The 22,207-nt window shown below is 39.9% G+C and overlaps 2 protein-coding genes across 6 annotated transcripts in view; both read left to right on the top strand.

Annotated features, from left to right (window-relative positions):
• Positions 1-17,638, top strand: part of C5 (complement C5) — a 122,052-nt gene extending 104,414 nt beyond the window's left edge. For 4 of the 5 annotated variants that reach the window (XM_055351822.2, XM_063697008.1, XM_055351823.2 and 1 more), the window contains 9 exons: positions 850-907; positions 6,197-6,299; positions 6,971-7,045; positions 7,162-7,267; positions 8,387-8,470; positions 9,611-9,700; positions 12,576-12,659; positions 16,100-16,238; positions 17,105-17,638. In XM_055351822.2, the coding sequence (XP_055207797.2) occupies positions 850-907; positions 6,197-6,299; positions 6,971-7,045; positions 7,162-7,267; positions 8,387-8,470; positions 9,611-9,700; positions 12,576-12,659; positions 16,100-16,238; positions 17,105-17,234 (869 nt within the window). In that variant the 3' untranslated portion in view covers positions 17,235-17,638. Of the gene's footprint in view, positions 1-849; positions 908-6,196; positions 6,300-6,970; positions 7,046-7,161; positions 7,268-8,386; positions 8,471-9,610; positions 9,701-12,575; positions 12,660-12,928; positions 13,525-16,099; positions 16,239-17,104 lie in introns of those variants that run through there. The other variant, XM_055351824.2, reaches the window with a different exon arrangement.
• Positions 17,639-17,674: 36 nt separating this feature from the next.
• The window catches only part of TRAF1 (TNF receptor associated factor 1), a 48,351-nt gene continuing 43,818 nt past the window's right edge, over positions 17,675-22,207 (top strand). The window contains exon 1 of the mRNA XM_063697010.1: positions 17,675-17,781. The gene's annotated coding sequence lies outside the window, so the exon portion shown is untranslated. The remainder of the gene's footprint in view (positions 17,782-22,207) is intronic.

The raw sequence follows: 22,207 nt of genomic DNA, 5'->3' as shown, positions 1-22,207 counted from the left end.
TTGCTATTGATCAATAAATTGTTTTGACTGACTATGTTATTTTTAAAGAGTATAACTAGTTGTAAAGCCACATTAAGGTCTAATTCCAGAACCAGGAATTTCTGTTACTTTTGTGTTAGCCTTCCAATCTGGGACCTTGAATTCTCTTATCACCCTGTTAGTTTTCCATCTCTTAGCCTTTCTGTATTCCAAGGGGCCCAGAAAATGAACATTTCTCTGCCTCCATCTTTAACTTAGTCTCTCCTGTACCCCTTTCTTTTTTAGTCTCTCCTGTACGATCCTTTCTTTAAATGTACCCCTGACCCTTTTATTTAACCCAAGGCCCTCACATCCCTCTGCTGATTGGTTCTCCCTTCCTGGTCCAAAAGCAAGTCCACTTGCACACTCCAGCCCTCCTCGTCTCCCCATTGCCTCCAGGGTCAGAATGAATGTTGCTGCCTCTGCCCTGATATTTTCCATCTATTGCTCAGAAGCCTGTTCCTACAGGAAACTTCCCAACTACCAGCAAATCAAGGCATCTGTTCTTCCTCCCTCCAACATCCCCCAAACATATTACCAATATATATTTATCTTTAATAATTTCTTCCTTAAATTATAAGTTTGAGAGCAATGAACTGTTAATTATTTAAAGACTTTAATTATTTATATTAATTATTTAAAGACTTCCTGGTATTGTCAATAGCCATGAATTTCCATTAGAACCACTGAAAGTATCTAAACTTCCAAATCACAAATCATTTTTGTGTTCAAAGATTTGCTCATTAATGATTCTGTTCTGACAGGTTCCAAAGCAGCTGAAAACAGTTTACTCTTATATTTGTCTGTTTGTTTTCTTGTTTTATGTGCCAGCATCCCACTACAGAGGCTACGGAAACTCTGATTACAAACGCATAGTAGCATGTGCCAGGTGAGCCTATTTCCACAAAGGGGAGCATAGACTCCAAGTTCTCATTTTTGTTAACGTATTGTTTCTTTACATATTTTCAAATTTTGGTATGTCCAGAAGATACAAAATTGTTCAATTGTTTAAAAATGCAGAACATATATATTCTTAAATTGCTACTTACCATAAAAAACAGCCTTGGTTTTGCTCATAATATTTTTCTCTCTCTGTTTTGTCTTCTGATTCAAACAGTGTAATATTAATTTTTTCTGTCTTTCAGAGGGATAGAGATGTGATTTAAAAAATTAGGAAAAAAATATAAAAGATTCTCTCAAAAACAGCCCCTACTCTCTTACTTAGAAAAATCACATTTACCTAACAAAATCCATTATCAGCTAGATTCTCAACTCAAGCTGCACATTGAAGTCAGCTGGAGAGCTCTTAGAGATGTCCAAATGTCCCGGGCTCCAGAGGTCATTCTAATGGTAGCCTGGGTTGAGAACCACTGATGTTAAACCCTCTCCCGACTAAATACCACGGCCTCAATTGGCCACTGTATTAGTTTCCTGTTATTGCTAGGTAACAATTTATTGCAAATGTAATGGTTTAAACCAACACAGTTTTACTATCTTGCAATTCTAGAGGTGAGAAGTCCTAAAATCAAGGAGCTGGGTAGGGCTGTATTCCTTCTGGAAGCTCTAGAATTTCTTTGCCTATTCCAGATTCTAGAGGCTACCTGTGTTCTTTGGCTTGTGGCCCCTCTCTGTCTTCAATACCAGTGTCACAGCATCTTCCAATCTGACTGTGACCCCTGCTTCCATCATCACACCTCCTTCTCTGACTTTTCTGCTTCCTTTCCTCATAAAGATTCTTGTCTTTACATTAGGCCTGCACAAATAACCCCCTATCTCAAATCCTTAATTTAATCACATCTGTAAAGTTCTCTTTGCCACATAAGGTAACATATTCACAGGTTCAGGGGATTAGGACATGGACACCCTTCATTATTCTGCTTACCACAGCCACCATCCTAAAACGTTTATGAAAGTGTAGGTTTTTCGCCGGGTACAGTGGCTCATACTGTAATCCCAACACTTTGGGAGGCCAAGGAGAGAGGATTGCTTGAGCCCAGGAGTTCAAGAACAGCCTGGGCACCATAGCCAGACCCCATCTCTACAGCAAATTTTAAAAATTAGCCAGACATGATGGCACACACTTGTAGTCCCAGCTATTCGGGAGGCTGAGGCAGGAGGATTGCTTGAGCCCAGGAGGTTGAGGCTGCAGTGAGCTGTGACCACGCCACTGCACTCCAACCTGGATGAAAAATTGAGACCTTGTCTCCAAATAAAAAAAAAAAAAGAAAAAGAAAAGAATATGTAGGTATTTGAAAATATGTATATACTTTTGGCTTTGGTGATCACACAGTGTGATCAGAGAGTGGTAGAGCCAGGACTGAAACACAGACTTCTTCCCTGTTCTTTCCATCGTCCCTCAGTCCTTTCTATTGTGTTCTATTTTCTTAACTCTTGTATTGTCAATAACAGTGATATCTATGGATGGCATTTTGCTGATTTTACTTATAATCATGCACCCAGTGTGGATAACTTGGAAATTCAATAGTGTTGTGCAAAAGATGAGAGCTGAGAAGGACCTTAGGGATGATATCATAATCCTCTTGTTTTGGAAATGAAGAAACTAAGACCCAAAGAGATAAAGTCGCCTGCCAAATGCTCACAGAGTTAGAGGTAGAGCCAGGGGCTCAAATCCCCAACCTCTGATGTTCAATCCAGTATCTAAACCACACCTTTTTTTTTTTTTTTTGAGATGGAGTTTCACTCTGTCTCCCAGGCTGGAGTGCAGTGGCGTGATCTCGGCTCACTACAACCTCCGCCTCCCAGGTTCAGGTGATTCTCCTTCCTCAGCCTCCCGAGTAGCTGGGATTACAGGCACACGCCACCATGCCTGGCTAATTTTTTTATTTTTAGTAGAGATGGGGTTTCAGCATGTTGGCCAGGCTGGTCTTGAACCCCTAACCTCAGGTGGTCTGCCCACCTTAGCCTCCCAAAGTGCTGGGATTACAAGCCTGAGCTACCACGCTCAGCCTAAACCACCTCTTTCAATCAGTGTAATCTAAGACCACTAATCCCAAGGAACAGCACATAGTTTCTCCCTGCCTCCCTCCCAGCGGTTTCCCAGTCTTCTCTATGTCCCAAGCCCAATCGCTTCTTAGGATTCCTTCACTATTCAGCCCTATTTCCTTCCTCATCAGCATTTCTTACTTCCAGCATTTCCTACTTCCTTCTGTGGCCAGTCCCTGCTCTCTGTTCCCGCTCAAACATCTTTCCTCATTCCCTAACGTCTTTCCAGTAAGGTCGCCCTTTCCCAGGCAGCTTCTTTCCTCCTAAATGCCATTCCTACCCTTGGGCACCTACCAGCTGGGGAGGAGCATGATCACAATTACCTTTAAATTTGTAACAGTTGTCAAAGGGAAGTGTAAGCAAACTTCTGGGCAGAGCTCGAATCAGTGCCTGGGACCCTACAGGAAGGCACCTAGACTTGCCATAAAGAAGAGCTCTCTGCTAGGGTGAGACACCTGTGGGATAGCCTCTACCAGTAAGAACTCCAGTGACCTTCAGGAAATCAGTTTACTTCTCCAATCCTCTTCTATAAAGCAAAGATATTGCACTACCTTATCTCAGGTTTTCTTCCAGTTCTAATTATCCACAATTCTGCCATACAGAAAAAGGCTGTTATCAAAAATTCATTCATTTGACTTCATTGTCAGGAGGCCTAATTCCAGATTATCAATATACAAAAGAAAGCAAGGAGAAATGCAATCTTGAATAGTCTATCCTTTGGTTTTTACAAATTGGGGACAAAATGTTCCAGAAAGGCGGGTGGAATATGCTTTTGGCTCTGTTGACACTGAAGTTAGGTTGGGTAAATTCCAAAAGGAACTGTGTAGTACTTATTCATGTAGGAACTTCTTTGCCTTCAAATATTCTCTCTCCTGATTAAAAAATGCCAGCATGAAGTTTCTGTGTTCAGAGGGTCTCTTTCGTGTATTTACCTTTTTACAACCTCTCTGTTGTATTCCTAAGAAAAGAAAAAAAGGATTTCATTTCCCTCACAACAAAATGCCTTTGGGGAAGATTGCTGGTTTTGGCAGCAGGCAAAGGGCTTCTTGAAAGGAGGATTTCTGTTCCACCATTGAAACAGTCTCCATGGCAACCAGTCATCAAGGCTCCAGCAACCTTTTCATAGACACTCTCCACTCGGGAGGCCCTTTTCCATCCTGCTGACAAAGTGTTTGCATCTGTGAGCAAGAGTGCTCTGCTTCTACCCATCCAATTAGGGAGATGTTCAGATGTCACATTAGAGTTCCAAGTGTTTTATATTCTGTTCTAAATTGTTAATTTGGTGAAGAATAGGGTTAAATTTTTATGAGTCAGAGATTTTAGAATACTTTTCTTTATTGTGGCAAATATTACATCTATGACTTCTAATGGGGACTGCTTTTATTTATTTATTTATTTATTTTTGAGGCAGAGTCTTGCTCAGTTGCCCAGACTAGAGTGCAGTGGTGCGATCTCCGCTCACTGCAACCTCTGCCTCCCAGCCTCAAGCAATTCTTGTGCCTCAGCCTCTTAAGTAGCTGGGATTACAGGTGTGAGCTACCACAGCCAGCTAATTTTTGTATTTTTAGTAGAGAAGGGGTTTCACCATGTTGGCCAGGCTGGTCTCGAACTCCTGGCTTCAGCTGATCTGACTCAGCCTCTCAAAGTGCTGGGATGACAGGTGTGAGCCACCGCACCCAGCTGGGACTGCATTATATATGCTCTATGAGGTGTCATTGAGGAAAAGATATGCCCTGACCCCTCACTAACTTGCTTAGTATCTCTTCTTCCACCAACATTCATACCTGTAGGTGAGATCAATTCATTTTCCCCCTTATGAAGCTGTCTTTTAATTTCTTCCTTTAATCCTGACTGCTCTCCCAAGCTTCACTCTCAAACATCCAGCTGCCTTTCAAGCATCTTGAGGTGAGGCTGGAACCTGAAATCAACTTTTACAGAATCACACTCCCTCTGTCTCTGCCCCAGCCTCAGCCCCGCCAGCCTGTCTCTTTTATGTCTTCTAACATCTCTTAATGGTAGCTCTAAGCCTCTGCCACCCAAAACCAAAGCCTGGGAATTATAAAGATAAATTTAAAACACAAACTTATACTTCTTCACAGTTAATTTTACAAATAAGAAAATGAGCTTAGAAAGGGGAAATGATTTGTGGGAATCTCAGAACTGGAATAAAACCCAAGTTTCCTAATTCTCCACTTCAGTATTCTTTTCTCTCTTACAAAACAGAAACAAAACCCTCCCATTGTGCCCTTTTTGCATTTCCCCTTAAATTCCTACTAGCAGAATTCCTACTGAAAGGATAGTCCTTGAAACATTTTCTATATGAAGTAGCTATTATGGGAAATATAGAAAATAGAGAAAAGCATGAAAAAGAAAAGAGATAATTGCTTATAATCTCACCATCCAAAGTAGCTACTAATATTTGTGGGTTTGTTTGTTTGTTTGTGTTTTTAAAGAGGGATTCTCACTCTGTCGTCCAGGCTGAAGTGCAGTGCTGCGATCTCGGCGCACTGCAACCTCCGCCTCCCAGGTTCAAGCAATTCTTCTGTAGTTAGGATTACAGGTGTGTCCCACCACGCCCGGCTAATTTTTTTTGTATTTTTAGTAAAGACGGAGTTTCACCATGTTAGCCAGGCTGGTCTTGAACTCCTGACCTCAAGTGATCTGCCTGCCTTGGCCTCCCAAAGTGCTGGGATTACAGGCGTGAGCCACCATGCCTTGCCTTAGTGTATTTTCTTCCAGCTTTTCCTGGACATGTTTACTGAATCTCTTTTCAACATACAACAGATTTTTTCCTTGGAATATGCTTCATTAGAAAATGAACTAACGTGAGAATCCAAAGACCTGGATTCTTCTGCAGCTCTGCATGAATTAGCCATGTGACCTTGAACCAGTGCCTTACTCTCATCCTGAGTTTCCCCAGCTAGTTAGCTTGGTGTGGATGACTTCTGTGTTCCAGTAGAGTGGTCTATTGAGATTATTGATCAAGTGAGGAAAGAGAATAGATGACTCAAAGATCTCTTGCAACTCTAAACAGAGATTTTAACCCATACGTTGTAGAAAAGCAAATAAATGGAGACCCAAATTTAAAAATTAAGGTCTACTAAGGAAGAGTGTCCTTTCTTAAAGACTCTTATTCACTTATTTATTATATTTTCTAACCTCTTTTTTATTTTAGCTACAAGCCCAGCAGGGAAGAATCATCATCTGGATCCTCTCATGCGGTGATGGACATCTCCTTGCCTACTGGAATCAGTGCAAATGAAGAAGACTTAAAAGCCGTATGTGTTTTCTTTTAAATCGTGTTGTGAATGCTTCATTTTCTATTCTGAATTATTTTATAGACAATTTTACTTTCTTTCATTTTAATATACCACTTTTATAGAATCACCCAGAATATTTTTTTTTTTTATTTGGAGGTAGATTTTCACTCTTGTTGCCCAGACTGGAGTGTGATGCAATCTTGGCTCATTGCAACCGCACCTCTCGGGTTCAAGCAATTCTCCTGCCTCAGCCTCCGGAGTAGCTGGGATTACAGGCATGCACTACCACACCTGGCTAATTTTTTTGTATTTTTAGTAGAGACAAGGTTTCTCCATGTCAGTCAGGCTGGTCTCGAACTCCTGACATCAGGGTGATCCACTGGCTTTGGCCTCCCAAACTGCTGGGATTACAGGCGTGAGCCACCAGGCCTGGCCAGAATATTCTTTTCAAAACATAATTAACCTAAGTTTTGATTTATCAAAGTGAAGCAGAAGCATACACTAGCATTCTCTGTAAAATATGAGTTTATATGCTAATGTGTTCAGACTTTTTCAAGAAGAGGAACTGCTCTTCAATTTCTTTGAATTACAGATCACATCCCTGCATTGTGATATCTCATCAACAGGTGAATGCATTTAAACAAAAAGATAATGAAATGAAATTCAAGCTTCTCTCTTTTCCCCCTTAGCTTGTGGAAGGGGTGGATCAACTATTCACTGATTACCAAATCAAAGATGGACATGTTATTCTGCAACTGAATTCGGTAAGCTCCACCTGCAACCATTTTTCCTTTACTATTACTATTCAAAATATACAGGCTAAAAGATTATAAATATCATCTCTCCATAATTTCCTTAAATCCTTGAATTTGTTAAACAGATTCCCTCCAGTGATTTCCTTTGCGTACGATTCCGGATATTTGAACTCTTTGAAGTTGGGTTTCTCAGTCCTGCCACTTTCACAGTGTATGAATACCACAGACCAGGTAATCAACTCCATGCTAACATTTCTTCAGAAGAATACTTTGTATTCTTTCCAGAACATTTAGAAATCCACTAGAGTCCTGTAAATTTTATGTATTGCCTCTCTTAGGGACCACTCTTCATGAAAGTCCCAATTTGAACATTCAAACTACTGCATACAAAATATTGTACATAAACTACTTCTTGACATTGAGCAGACCATTTCACCTCAGTCCTCAGTTTCTTCATATTTAAAATAACTGGATTATAGTGCCTCCAACTTCAATATTCTTTGCCTCAGGTTTATCTATGGTGTTCACAGATAAATCATATCTCTCCTTTTGAGAGAAATCAACTCAATCCCCCCAGAACAACTTCTAGCCCATCTATATTCTTGTTACACTTTGCAGATAGCTCTGTTATAGCAGCTGTCACATTGCATTCAATTATTTGTATGTCTTTCTCATCAACCCCAGGGTGTTTTCATTCTTGTGTCCCTAGTATCTAACGCAGTGTCGGGTATAGAATGTGAACTCAGTAAATATTTATGAATGGGTGATCCCACATTTGACTATTCAGCCACTTTGAGAATGTTATGTGGTTGGAGAGCTTATTGGATCACAAGACAGATGACTCCACCTTGGGCAGTTCTACTTGTTAGAAAATTCTTAAAGTGAACCAAAACTCTGACACCCATTCATTCTAGTTTTATATTCTGAAATCACATAGAACATACATAGTCCCCCTTCCCCTTGAGATAGATATATAGAGATACATGGATATATGCTTTTCTTCCCTTGTCCACCCTAAACAATTCCAACTCTTTCAAAAGATCCTCATGCAACATAATTTATTTTCCTCTTACTTATAGAAGCATCAGATGTTTTATTTCTGAGAAACGAGTGTTTCAAGCACAGAACTAAGTGAAAAAGGGGAGATCTTTCTGAGGGTAGCGGAACCCTTCCCAGGACAGCCAATTCATAATTTTACCTCCCTGGGCCTTAGCTATAAAAAGAAGGGTTTAAAATAAGCAAGGTTTAAAATAAGCAATCTCTGAGGCTCCATGTAAGACACTTGCCAATTAGTAAATGTGTTGTTCTTCAATCAAACCACTTCTCTTAACCACACTTTTGTTGCCACAGATAAACAGTGTACCATGTTTTATAGCGCTTCCAATATCAAAATTCAGAAAGTCTGTGAAGGAGCCACGTGCAAGTGTGTAGAAGGTAAACTTTATTTAACATATTTAGGCTGCATGCTTATTTAAAGCAGTCGTTCATAACCTGAGGTTAATCTGGGGGACACTGTTTGGTAAACTGTTCTTTCTCAGAAGTAGAAATGCTATCTCAGCTAATTGAAAGCTAATGATTCCTTGAGCATTGTAAAACTACATTTTCACAGTTCCTGAACAACCTGATAGTTCATGCTGTACAGAGGCAGGGAAACACCATCGAGAGGGTTGTTGGATATTATAGGGGCAACATGATGTGAAATTTTACTTTCACCTAGTCTTTTTATCATATAAGACCAGAGGCTCAGCACTGAACCACTAGCTTCTGTTCCTTTTCTCTTATACTTCCCAGTTAATGGAATTCTGTTTATTGTCCAGTTCCATTTAGTCTTTCCTAAATTGAAGAAAGCCTTCTTGGCCAAGGAAAATATCCAGAACTCACCAATAATCAACAGCTGGCTCCATGAGGGTCTCAGTTAGTTTTGGTTTTTTCAAAATCCTCAATATCTACACATTTTCTAGGTACTTATTGTGCCATTTTATAGCTATAAATCAGTCACATTATCATTTTGGGTCCTTCAAAGGACTTCTGATTATACTCAAAATGGAAAATTTCCCCCTTTCATCAAGGGAACCACATACATTTCTAAAGACCTGAATGTGGAGTAGCCACCCAGTCTAAGTCTTATGCCAGGGGTGTCCAATCTTTTGGCTTCAGTGGGCCACATTGGAAGAAGAATTGTCTTGGGCCATACATAAAATACACTAACACTAACAATAGCTAATGAGCTAAAACAAAAATCACAAGAAAAATTTCATAATATTTTAAGAAAGTTTACGAATTTGTGTTGTGCCGCATTCAAAGCTGCCCTGGGCTGTGTGCAGCCCACGGGCCATGGGTTAGACAAGCTTGTGACATGCTCAAGATTTTGTTTTTTGTTTTTGTTTGTTTTGTTTTTGCTTTATGTAATGTTTCACTTTATGAAAGAAAAGAAAATGGGCAGGTCTTAGAAATCTGACATTTGTAAGGTTATATTGGGTTGTCTCTGGGCTCATGAGAAACCGTGTTTACTCCTGGAAAAAGTGTCTACTTCTTTCCGTTAACCTTATTTTTACCAATTTTCACAAAATCCAGCTGATTGTGGGCAAATGCAGGAAGAATTGGATCTGACAATCTCTACAGAGACAAGAAAACAAACAGCATGTAAACCAGAGATTGCATATGGTGAGTTCAAAAGTTCAATATAGCTCCTTTAAACATGAAATTTTATGAATACGTGTTCAGTTAGAAAGATCAAAAACTTTATATAGTGATTATATGGATACAACATTCCATGTGATCCCCTGAAGGAAAATGCCATCGATTTTTAGCACTAACATGCAAAGTTTTTTATTCCTCAGCAAAGAAATGTGATTTTCATTAAAAATAATAGAAGTGACATGTATACCCAGCCAGGATACTTTCCCGCAATAGAGCTTTTTCAATTACAGGCACTAAAACATAGTCAAAGGGAACTTTTGAGAAGCCACAGAGGTATAAGATTTCAGTTCTGTACTCTTCCAACTGATAGACCAGAGGCAGAGGCAAAGGTGGTTTAGGGGGTTTGGTTTTTAAAAAATCTCTTCAGGGTAAAAATATAAATACCAAATAATTTTTAATATATTCAAGATTGCAATCCATGTTTGAGATGCTCTCCATTTGAAAAAGCAAATCTCAGTGCTTCTAGTTGTCCAGCGCTTAGAGCTAAATTAGTGTTCAAGTACAGTTGTAGCCTTGTCTCAGTTCCTGATAAAATTAGCTCCTTTGTTATCTATTCAGTTTTTGATGTTTATTGCTGGCATTTTTTGAGAGAGAGAGAGCATATTGTACACTATCTCAAATCATTTTTTCATTTTGAAATTGGAAGGGTGGAGCCGGGCGCAGTGGCTCATGCCTGTAATACCAGCACTTTGGGAGGCCGAGGTGGGTGGATCACCTGAGGTCAGGAGTTTGAGACCAGCCTGGGGCAAACATGGCAAAACCCTGTCTCTACTAAAAATACAAAAATTAGCCAAGCATAGTGGTGCGTGCCTGTAATTCCAGCTACTCAGCAGGGTGAGGCGGGAGAATCACTTGAACCCAGGAGGAGGAGGTTGCAGTGAGCCAAGATTGTGCTACTGCGCTCCAGCCTGGGCAACACAGCAAGACTCTGTCTCAAAAAAAAAAAAAAAAAAAAAAAAAAGAAGAAAGAAAGAAATTTGAAGGGTGTTATTTATAAATTAAAAAAATAAGTACAGCCAATTTGGTACTTTGTGTTTAGCAACAGCTTCCATAAACAGTTTCTCATTGCAATGGAAAGGGTTCTCATTCTTATGGAAAGGGTCTCGTAAGAACTTCATGAGGGCTGGGTGCGGTGGCTCATGCCTGTAGTCCCAGCACTTTGGGAGGCTGACGCAGGTGGATCACTTTGAGCTCAGGGGTTCTAGACCAGCCTGGGCAACATGGCAAAACCCTGTCTCTACAAAAAATACAAAAATTAGCTGTGCATTAATGGCTCATGTCTGTAGTCCTAGCTACTTGGGAGGCTGAGGTAGGAGGATCGCTTGAGCCTGGGAGGTGGAGATTGCAGTAAGCCATTGCACTCCAGCCTGAGTGACAGAGTGAGACCCTGTCAAAAAAAAAAAATGTAACAGAGTATTATCACTATTTACCAGTGAAGAAACTGAGGCTCAGGGAGATTAAATAATTTGCTCAAGGTCATGCAGAAAGCAAGTAATAGAATTAAGATGCATCCTGATCTCCAGTATTTTTTCCATCGAAGTCTACTGAATTCTCTTAATAGTAATTCAGGCAACAGAATAAGTTTTGTATGGTTAATAACATTTCTTTCTTTGAATTTATCTTGATTTTGGAAAAAAAAAAAAAGCTAAAAAGCTGCCTGACTCAGCCTAGGCCCACTGCAGTTTGTTAAGTACATGAAGACTTGAGAATACTATATTGTTTTAACAAACAAAAGTTCCACTAAATTATTTCTTCCCTCCATTTTAGAACTATTTTAAATCTAAAATATCAGAAATCTATTTTAACACAGAGAATAAATGCAATTTGGGTTTACTGTGTTGTTTCAAGAAAAGACTTCGCTGGCTTTTTCTGGACTACAAGCCAGAATAACAGAATAGAAACAAAATTAAGTAGTTCTCTCTCTGTACCCAGGCCCACATAGTAAGTACATTGCCCATGTCCATTATAAAGACTTATGAATCTGAAAGTCAGAACACTTTTCATGCATTTTAAGCCACTAATTTACATAGCCCCTGGTTCTGCCATGATGAGTTCACCTATCTATCTCTCAATCAGTCAATCTATATCTGGGATAGACTTAAAGACTTGAGGGATATCTAGAATGAACAGATCTTTTAGGTGACTAATTTCAAAACAAAAAATAGATCAAAAGCAAAAATAAAATAAATCTCTCCTGAGGCCACATAGAAAGAATGGGTCCCTTCAAGCTGGTCTTTCCAGACCTGAGGTCAAGCACATTATGCATCAAACACTGATATCTGAATGAAGAGAAAACAGGATTGTTGGCAGCTCTTGTTAGGTAGTTGCCAAGCAAGGGTGAGTGAGAAAACAGAATCATCCTAAAAACCAAGGATTAAAGCCAGTGGAACTATATGAGGAAGCAAAGCAAGGAACCAAGAAAGCTCACATGGTAGACCTGAATGAGAGATAAGGCCTCCTCTGTGGCCATGGAGAAGAGAATGAAGGGGCTCTTCAAAAGATGCCCATGGGCATGACTCCACTCATCTTAAAGGATCAGCCTCTGAACTTAACATCTAACAAACGTTTATCTTGTTTGTTTTATGTGCTTCTGTTATTTTATTAAATATGTCTCTTATTCTAATCAGCCTGTTCTATAACATTGGCCAGGGCTAATGATTCTAATAGATTGAGAGATTGAATCAGACTGAGGGGATTGGGGAAGGCTTCTTGGAGGAAATAAGAACTATAATAGTTTGCCATGCTTCATTTCTCGTGTTTGACAACTTCTGGCTTCTACTGGACATAGCATTAATAGTATTAAGACTGAATTGTTTCATTGTTGTTTGTCTTTTGCCAGCTTATAAAGTTAGCATCACATCCATCACTGTAGAAAATGTTTTTGTCAAGTACAAGGCAACCCTTCTGGATATCTACAAAACTGGTGAGAATTCATTTGTTCATTCGTTCCTTCATTCAGCAACTATTTAGTACTGACTATGTGCCAGGCATTATATTAAACACAGAAGATACAACTCAAATAAGACAGAGCTCTTGCCTTTTTAAAGCTTATATTCTACTTGGGGAGAAACATTTTTTAAAGATGTTCGTATAAATATTTCTCATTGAATTCATTTTTCTAAAACTTCAGCAAAATGTTTTTTTCAATTGTGTAATTGTCCAATTTCTTTTTCTTTACAACTTTTATTTTAGGTTCAGGGGATACGTGTGCAAGTTTGCTACATGGGTAAATCGCATGTTTTGGGGGTTTGGTATATAGATCATTTTGTCACCCAGATAATAAGCATAGTACCCAATAGGTAATTTTTCAATCCTCACCCTCTTCCCACCCTCTACCCTCAAGTAGGCTCTGCTGTCTAGTGTTCCCTTCTTTGTGTCCATGTGTACTCACTGTTTAGTTCCCACTTATAAGTGAAAATATGTGATATTTGGTTTTCTGTTACTGTGTTAATTCACTTAGGATAGTGGCTTTATTTCTGGGTTCTGTAACCTGTTCCATTGGTCTACGTGTCTTTTTTTGTATCAGTAACATGTTGCTTTGGTTACTGTAGCCTTGTAATATAGTTTGAAATCAGGTAGTAGGAGGCATCTAGCTTTGTTCTTTTTGCTTAGAATTCCTTTGGCTATTCAAGTTCTTTCTTTGTTCCATATGAATATTAAAATGTTTTTTTCTAATTTTATGAAAAATGACATTGGTATTTTGATAGGAATAGCATTAAATCTGTAAATTGCTTTGGACAGTATGGCCATTTTAACAATATTAATTCTTCCTATCCATGAGCGTGGAATGTTTTTCCATTTGTTTGTGTCGTCTCTGATTTCTTTGAGCAGTGTTTTGTAATTCTCATTGTAGAGATCATTCACCTCCCTAGTTAGCTGTATTCCTAGGCATTTTTGTGTGTGTGTGGCTATTGTGAATGGGATTACATTTTTTTTTTGAAATGACGTTTCACTCTGTCACCCAGGCTGGAGTGCAGTGGCACGATCTTGGCTCACTGCAAACTCTGTTTCCCAGGTTCAAGTGATTCTCCTGCCTCAGCCTCCTGAGTAGCTGGGATTACAGACATGCACCACCACACCTGACTTATTTTTGTATCTTAGCGGAGATGGGGTCTTACATGTTGGCCAGGCTGGTCCTGAACTCCTAGGCTCAAGTGATCCACTCGCCTCAGCCTCCTGAAATGCTGGGATTACATGTGTGAGCCACCGTGCCTGGCCTCATTTCAATTGATATAAATTTTGCAATAAGTAGGACCATAAAGCTAAATTGCAATAATATGTTTATACTAAATTTTTTTCTCTTTTGAAATTCTATCAAATATTTCAAGTCCTAAAATGCTTGACTTTTTTTCTTTTGAGACGGGGTCTCACTATGTTGTTCAGGCTGGTCTCAAACTCCTAGGCTCAAGGGATCCTCTTTCCTCAGCCTCCCAGCTTGATTATTACTAACCATACCCTAGAGTTTAAAATTCTAGTAATATTTTTCAATTTTGTATTTGCTTTATCAACACTTTGATAAATTTTTTTTAATTTTTGTTATTTTGAAAGTTTCATTGTATGAAACTTATTTGTGATGTTATTTTATTTTTTTCTTCATTGATGGTCACAATTTTTTAATTTGCAGGCTAGTTGCCATTCTAATGAAATAAGTGTTTAGAACTTTGATGTTTCCACAGTCCAACTTTTGAGCAACATTTTCATCCAATGTTCATATTACAAGCAGTAATAAGCCATTCTCTTTTTACTGAAATAACAAAGTGCTTTTCATTCCAGAAATACAAATTATTTGTTTTATTTGATACTGATTCTTGCATAATATCAAAAGACATTTTAGACTGTTCTGAATTTTTCATAGCATCGGATGGTTCCCAAGCTACAATTTTTTTATTAGTATCATTTCTTCTTTGTTCTCCTGTAGATCCAAAGATGCATTTTATGATATTTAAAAGGAAATATTAAGAAACATTGGCATACTTCATCTCCTCATTCTGGGCCCATTTTTAACACATAAATTTTGAATTTTTATAAACATAAAAATACCACACACTACTTACAGAAGAATTGTGGCACAGTGACCATAAACCATTTAGAATCAAAGGCAAACTGTAGTTTGAGGATAATGATAAATTGGTATTTCTCCAAAGCACAGAGTGCTTAGAATAGGTAAGGATACAGAAGAATAAAAGTTTAGTTATTGTTGAAGCCCAGGGTAGTTGCCTGTTCTCTCTTCTGAATATACTTTAAATTTTCCATGATGAGAAGCTTAAAAAATAATAAGGCCCCACACAGCTACACTGCTTACTATGACAGGGGCTGAAATGGCAGATAGTACTGGTAATGTTGCTCAGATATTGACGTAATAGGAATCTACACCATCAGGGCAGCCTAAGAAATCAGCTTGAACTAATAAGTGTACACTGAAATTTATATCACTAATGAAAGTTTACCATTTACACAGTTTCTATTATACACTATTTGCCAATTGGTTCAGAAGTTTTTCAGGACTTAACAATTAAGATGACTCTGCCAGAACTTAATAGTTAAATATCAGCCCTGTATATATAGCGATAAATCAGACACAGTCCATGCCTTAAGAAGTTTCTAGTCTAGCTAGAAGGACAGATGTGGGACAAAAAATTGTGACAGAAATTCAAGTGTAAAAGAGGTAAGGAGGAGACAGAAAGATATTTAAAACAAAGAGCATCCAGGAATATTTTACTGGATACTGTGAGAATTGAAGGAGACTTTCAAGATAAATGAAATTCAAGAGGCCAACATGGGGAGGAATGCATTCCAGGTAGGGGAACTGGCTACTTGTGAGTTCTTTGGGAATCCCAAAATTACTATCTTTGAAGTTTTCCAAGTCTTTCACATTTTGTACTTTTCCACAAAGTTGACAGTTGCCAACTACCAAATAATTTTATATTTTACTATATAATGTGGAGATTAATATTGTTCAACTGTAGAGAGGTTCTTTTAATTCTGGTTATATAAGAGTAATAATAAGTACTTACATAGTTCCTACTATGTTCCAGGCACTTTTTATATATTAACCCATTTAATCTCACGATGGTTCTACAAGGTAGGTTTTATTATCATGCCCAGTCTTAAGATGAGGGTCTAAGGCCTTATACAGATAACATAAATCATTTTCCCAGAGTCACATAGCCAGGAAGCAGCATGCTTAGAGTTTAACCCAGGCAGTCTGGCTCCAGAGACTGAAGACTTAACCACATGGATATCACTGCTGTCCACTAGCCATGAACCTCTCAATAGCCACAAGGAACCAGAAAACTTGAGAGTTTATAATTGTGACGTTAAAACATGAATGTTATAACCTTACTTGACTTGCATGTCTCTCAGGGGAAGCTGTTCCTGAGAAAGACTCTGAGATTACCTTCATTAAAAAGGTAACCTGTACTAATGCTGAGCTGGTAAAAGGAAGACAGTACTTAATTATGGGTAAAGAAGCCCTCCAGATAAAATACAATTTCAGTTTCAGGTAAGTCACCAATATTTTTCAGTCACTGATCTTCCCTCCAAAACTGAGTATAATTTATTCTTAAATACACTACGTGTTTCTTATGGCCCTGCTCTTAACCAACAAGCCATTTTGAACATAAATAATATTAATGTCAAACAAAGAATGATTTAAAACCATCGTGGCAGCTGAGGACTTAGCTGCCTGATTAACCATCTGAGTGTCTGGACCTGATGATGAATCTGAAAGTACTCACCGGACCTCCCCTAACCACCACACCAGCTTCCTTGATAGTTCTCAGACTGTTGTTTGTAAAGAGGAAAATGTGTAAATATGTATTGTATTATCTGCTTTTAGAAACCAGTCATTGAAATAGATGTACTTTCTGCCTTTAATATGGGAGCCCCAGGCAGCTTTACAATTCCTTAAGGGTTTGTGAACCCTCCCCAGGAGAGGCCGGTACAGAAGAGTTTGGCGGACAGCCTGACCCCTGGGGACCTGACCACAGCTGGGCTCTTATAAAATAAATCAGGCTGGGCACGGTGGCTCACACCTGTAATCCCAGCACTATGGGAGGCCAAGACGGGCAGATCACAAGGTCAGGAGATCGAGACCATCGTGGCTAACACAGTGAAACCCCGTCTCTACTAAAAATACAAAAAAAAATAGCCGGGCGTGGTGGCAGGCGCCTGTAGTCCCAGCTACTCGGGAGGCTGAGGCAGGAGAGTGGCGTGAACCCGAGAGGCGGAGCTTGCAGTGAGCCGAGATCACGCCACTGCACTCCAGCATGGGCGACTGAGCAAGACTCCGTCTCAAAAAAAAATAAAGAAATCAAATTCAGCTTTTCTGTATTGTGGCCACCTCACAAACACTTTGTTTCTTGGTAGGTACATCTACCCTTTAGATTCCTTGACCTGGATTGAATACTGGCCTAGAGACACAACATGTTCATCGTGTCAAGCATTTTTAGCTAATTTAGATGAATTTGCCGAAGATATCTTTTTAAATGGATGCTAAAATTCCTGAAGTTCAGCTGCATACAGTTTGCACTTATGGACTCATGTTGTTGAAGTTCGTTTTTTTGTTTTCTTCTTTTTTTAAACATTCATAGCTAGTCTTATTTGTAAAGCTCACTTTACTTAGAATTAGTGGCACTTGCTTTTATTAGAGAATGATTTCAAATGCTGTAACTTTCTGAAATAACATGGCCTTGGAGGGCATGAAGACAGATACTCCTCCAAGGTTACTGGACACCGGAAACAATAAATTGGAACACCTCCTCAAACCTACCACTCAGGAATGTTTGCTGGGGCCGAAAGAACAGTCCATTGAAAGGGAGTATTACAAAAACATGGCCTTTGCTTGAAAGAAAATACCAAGGAACAGGAAACTGATCATTAAAGCCTGAGTTTGCTTTCAAACTGTGCTAAAAAGCCTGTTATTTTATGCTAGATCAGCTTCAACCACACAAAGACAGGCAAATTGAGAGAGATGGAGAAAGTCAGCAGTAGAGAACCTTAACCTTGAGCGGGCTTAGCCTCAGAGCCCTCAGCGCACTGAGAAGGTAGGTGGGTTTGTCTCTGCCCCCTCCCCGTCCATTGCCCTCTCCATACCCCTGAAGGGAGACCCTCTACTCTCTTTCCCTCCCTTCCAGCACATGTTCATTTCCCCCAGGAACTTGCTCTCGCCAACAATTGCTTTACTAAAAGACAGGCCCCAGTGCAGCAACCTGGTGAAAAGAAACTGAGTGGCGGATCAGGAGACCTTTCTCCAGCCCTAACCAGGTCTCTCTCTGAGCCTCAATTTGAGCTTTATAAAAGAGGATTCATAACAGAAGTTAATTTTTAAGTGACATTTTGTAGCACTTCAGATCATATTAAAAAGCTCTCGCATATATTCTCATTTAATGTCTCAAGCCTCTCACAAGATTCAGAAATTATTATCATTATCATCCCCATCTTACAGATAAGAAAATTGAGATTTAGGCCTGGCGTGGTGGCTCAAGCCTGTAATCCCAGCACTTTGGGAGGCCAAGGCGGGCAGATCACTTGAGGTCAGGAGTTCGAGACCAGCCTGGCCAACATAGTGAAACCCCATCTTTACTAAAAATATAAAAATTAGCCAGGCTAATTTAACAAGCCTGTAATCCCAGGTACTCAGTAGGCTGAGGCAGGAGGATCACTTGAACCCAGGAGGTGGATGTTGCAGTGAGCCGAGATCATGCCACTGCATTCCAGCCTAGGTGACAGAGTGAGACTCCATCTCAAAAAAGAAAAAAGAAAAAGAAAAGAAAATTGAGGTTCAGAAAAGTAAAGCAGTTTTCCCAACCTAGTAAGGAAAAGAATTGGAAATCAAACTCCAAGACTCTATCTCAGTCTAAATACATCTCTGTTCCACATCACTACATGTTGCTTGTTGGGTTGAATTTTCTAACAGTAAGGCAGGATATAGTAGAAGTTTCTTAGACACAGATTAACCAGCCCCACTGAACTATCACAGGAAACATGAAGATGACCTCCGGATGTAACGGTAATTAACAGAGACTGGAATGCATCTCCTTTTGAAGAGTCTGCTTTTTACTAGTTAGGTGAAGCTACACAAGGCCTTGTAGTGTGCCTTTGTAAATAACACTAAGATTTTCCACTTCCAGGGACTAAGGACTTATTTTTCTCTAATGTCAAAGCTCACATTGTAGGCACTCCCTTGGCAAAAACAACCAATGTGTCATGTTCAAGATGCCCACACTCCCTGTCAGCGAGGGGTGAGGAGACCTTCTCCAGAGCAGGCCTCTCGGTGTCTCCTGTCACTTCCTTGCTGGGAGGAGGGAACCACTGGTGCTGCTTCGAAGGCACAGGAGTCTGACTGCCTTTTCCTGAGCACTTTGGCAAATAGGGCAGGCCACAGTGGCCTAATTAACCCACAATGCAGCTGTCAAATATCAAAGAAGGTTTTGTGAATTAGCCTGGCACCATTTAAAATATCTGCCAGCTCCTCTTCAGCTAACTCCTATGCATTTGAACATATTTTCTCAGTGAGGCTTTTATGACCCTCCAAACCAGGCTGGGCCCATTACCCAACCCTGCACTTCTCCTCCAAGGCACTTGTGCTCTTGCAATGATTTACTTAATCAGATTGAATTATTAGTTTAGCATGACCACACTGAAAGCTCCACTTAGGTAAGGTCTGAGTCTGTTCTATTCGCCAGTATCTCCTGTAGTTGGCACAATGTTGGGCACATCATAGGGACTCAATAAGTGTTTGTGGATTCCCCTACGGTGTAGAGAATCAGAAGACCCAAGTTCTAGTCTTGGCTTTGGCCCTAATTGGCAGTGATTTGGGACAAGCCTCTTAATCTCTTTGATAGCCTATAAAATAAGGGAATTGGACACTCTAATGTCTCTTTTATCTATAGCTAAGAAGATGTTCTATAATCTTATGATGTGAAACAGGAAAAACCAAATGGCATATAAGCATACAAATATTGGGCTTATGTATTTCATTCTTTCTTTCTCTCTTTCTTTTTTTTTTTTTTTTTGAGACACAGTTTTGCTCTTGTTGCCCAGGCTGGAGTGCAATGGCACAATCTCTGCTCACTGCAACCTCCGCCTCCTGGGTTCAAGCAATTCTCCTGCCTCAGCCTTCCAAGTAGCTGGGATTACAGACATGTGCCACCACACCCAGGTAATTTTTTGTATTTAGTACAGATAGGTTTTCGCCATGTTGGTCAGGCTGGTCTCGAACGCCTGACCTCAGGTGATCTACCTCCCTTGGCCTCCCAAAGTGCTGGGATTACAGGCGTGAGCCACTATGGCCGGCCTGGGCTTACATATTTTGTCTGTAAGTATGGAAAGAGTGCAGAGATGTAAGCTGGAAGAGCTGCCAAGGCTTCCTGTAGAAGGACAGTGGGATTTGGGTAGGTGGGAGGTGCAGGAGGGCCTTTCTGGTTAAGGGGGAATGCTTAAGGCAGGTTTCCCAGGGGTAAGCAAGATGTTCTTAGGTGATACGATGCACATTGTTCACTTTAGTGGCTATATGTTTATTTTAACATGTATTTTAAAAAAGTAATTAGCACATCAAAGCCATGATGTAACATTTTCTTCCAAAATAAATCTATTTTCCAAGAAGTAAGTCTATTTAAGAAAAAGTATTGAGTAAATAAAAGTAAGTTTATTCTTAGGGCAAAAATCATGCAGTTGGCATGCAAATGATTGACGTTTAAGATACTCTGTCTTAAGAAAATACGTGGAGGTCTGTGAGCCAAGGCTGAGGCAAGCAACCTTGCTCCATATTTCTCAGTGAGAAATTCTGGACCAAAGTCATGTTTAGTCTTTCTTTCCAGACCCTATGATGCTGATGTATTCAGCAACACCCAACAAACATGTATTGATTGGTGACTGCAGGCTAGGCCCAATTCTAGGTGCTTGGTACCAAGATCCCTGCCATTGTGGAACATAGATTCCAACTGGGAGAGATATGTAATAAAAAATAAAGAGAATAATTAAGCAATTAGTCTTGGATCTCAGAAAGTGATAAGAGCAATGGGAAAAAGAAAAAGCAGACTAAAGGAGACTGGTAATGGTCAGGGGAGGGGTTGCAGTTCTTAATAGGGTGGCCAGGTCAGGGTGGGCTTCAATGAGAAGGTGAAATTTGAGCAAAGACTTGAAGGATGTGAAAGAGTGAGCCACATAGCTAGCCAAGGGGAGAGTGTTCCTGGCATTCTTGGTACATAGTGTCCGGCCTAAGGCAGGAGCATGCTGGTGTGTCACAGGAAAAGCAAGGAAGCAGGGGTGGCAGGTGCAGATTATGAAGCCAATGGAAGAGGCTTTGGCTTTACTTGGAAGGAAACAGGAGCCATTGCAAGGCTTTGAAAAGAAGAGTGACATGGTCTGTCTTGCCTTTTTAAAGGACTACTGTAACTGCTGTGTTGAAAATAAGGCAAGGGTAAAGAGAACGGATAGGAGGCTACTGTAATAAACTAGGTGAGGGATGATGGTGCCTCAGACCCGAGTGGTAGCAGTGGAGGTATTGAAAAGTGGTTGAATTCTGGATATACTTTAAAAGTAAATGATACAGTTTGGATATTTGTCCCCCAAAATCACATGTTGAAATGTGATCCCCAGTGTTGGAAGTGAGGCGAGGTGGAAGATGTTTGGGCCATGGGAGTGGATCCCTCCTGAATGGCTTGGTGCCCTCCCCATGGTAATGAGAGTTCTTACTCTGTTAGTTACCACGAGATCTGATTGTTACAAAGAGCCTGGCACCTCCTTCTAGCTGGTTGCTTCCTCTCTAACCATGTGCCACTTAGGCTCTTTTTTCCCTTCTACCATGACTGTAAGCTTCCTGAGGCCTCACCAGAAGCAGATGCTGGCACCATGCTTCTCATATAGCCTGCAGAACCGTGCGCCAAACAAATCTCTTTTCTTTATAAATTATGCAGCCTCAGGTATTCCTTTATAGCAATACAAAAGGGACTAATACAGTAGGCTTAATTGAAGGGACTAATATTGTAGGTTTAACTGAATTCCCTGATAGAGTGGAAATAAGTGTGAGAGAAAGAAAGGAGTCAAGGATGATGCCAGGATTTTTGGCCTGAACAACTGGAAAGATGGAGTTGCCTGAGATTAGGAAGGCTGCAGATGGAGCAGGTTGTGGGGAGTTAGGAATCTGTTCAGTTTTGGATGTGTTGAGTTTTAGAAGAAATCTATTAAACATCCAAGTGAAGGAGCCTGGAAGGCAATTGGTCATATAGTTCTCTAGTTCAGGAGAGAGCTCTGGGCTGAAAAATATAAATCTGAGAATCATCAGCATACTAAAACCATTAGACTAGTTAAGATCACTAAGGATGTGAATACAGACAGAGGAGTGGAAAAAAAGAAGACCAAGGATAGACCTTTTGAGCATTCCAAGATGAAGTCATTAGAGAAAAGAGATAGAGGATCCATTGAATTAGGAGAAAAAACAAGAGATGAGGTCCCCTCAAGCCAAACAAA

The sequence above is a fragment of the Gorilla gorilla genome, chromosome 13, assembly GCF_029281585.2.
Source record: "Gorilla gorilla gorilla isolate KB3781 chromosome 13, NHGRI_mGorGor1-v2.1_pri, whole genome shotgun sequence".
Taxonomy (NCBI): domain Eukaryota; kingdom Metazoa; phylum Chordata; class Mammalia; order Primates; family Hominidae; genus Gorilla; species Gorilla gorilla.
The sequence above is the reverse complement of the archived record's forward strand: the minus strand, read 5'-3'. Positions and strand labels throughout refer to the sequence as shown.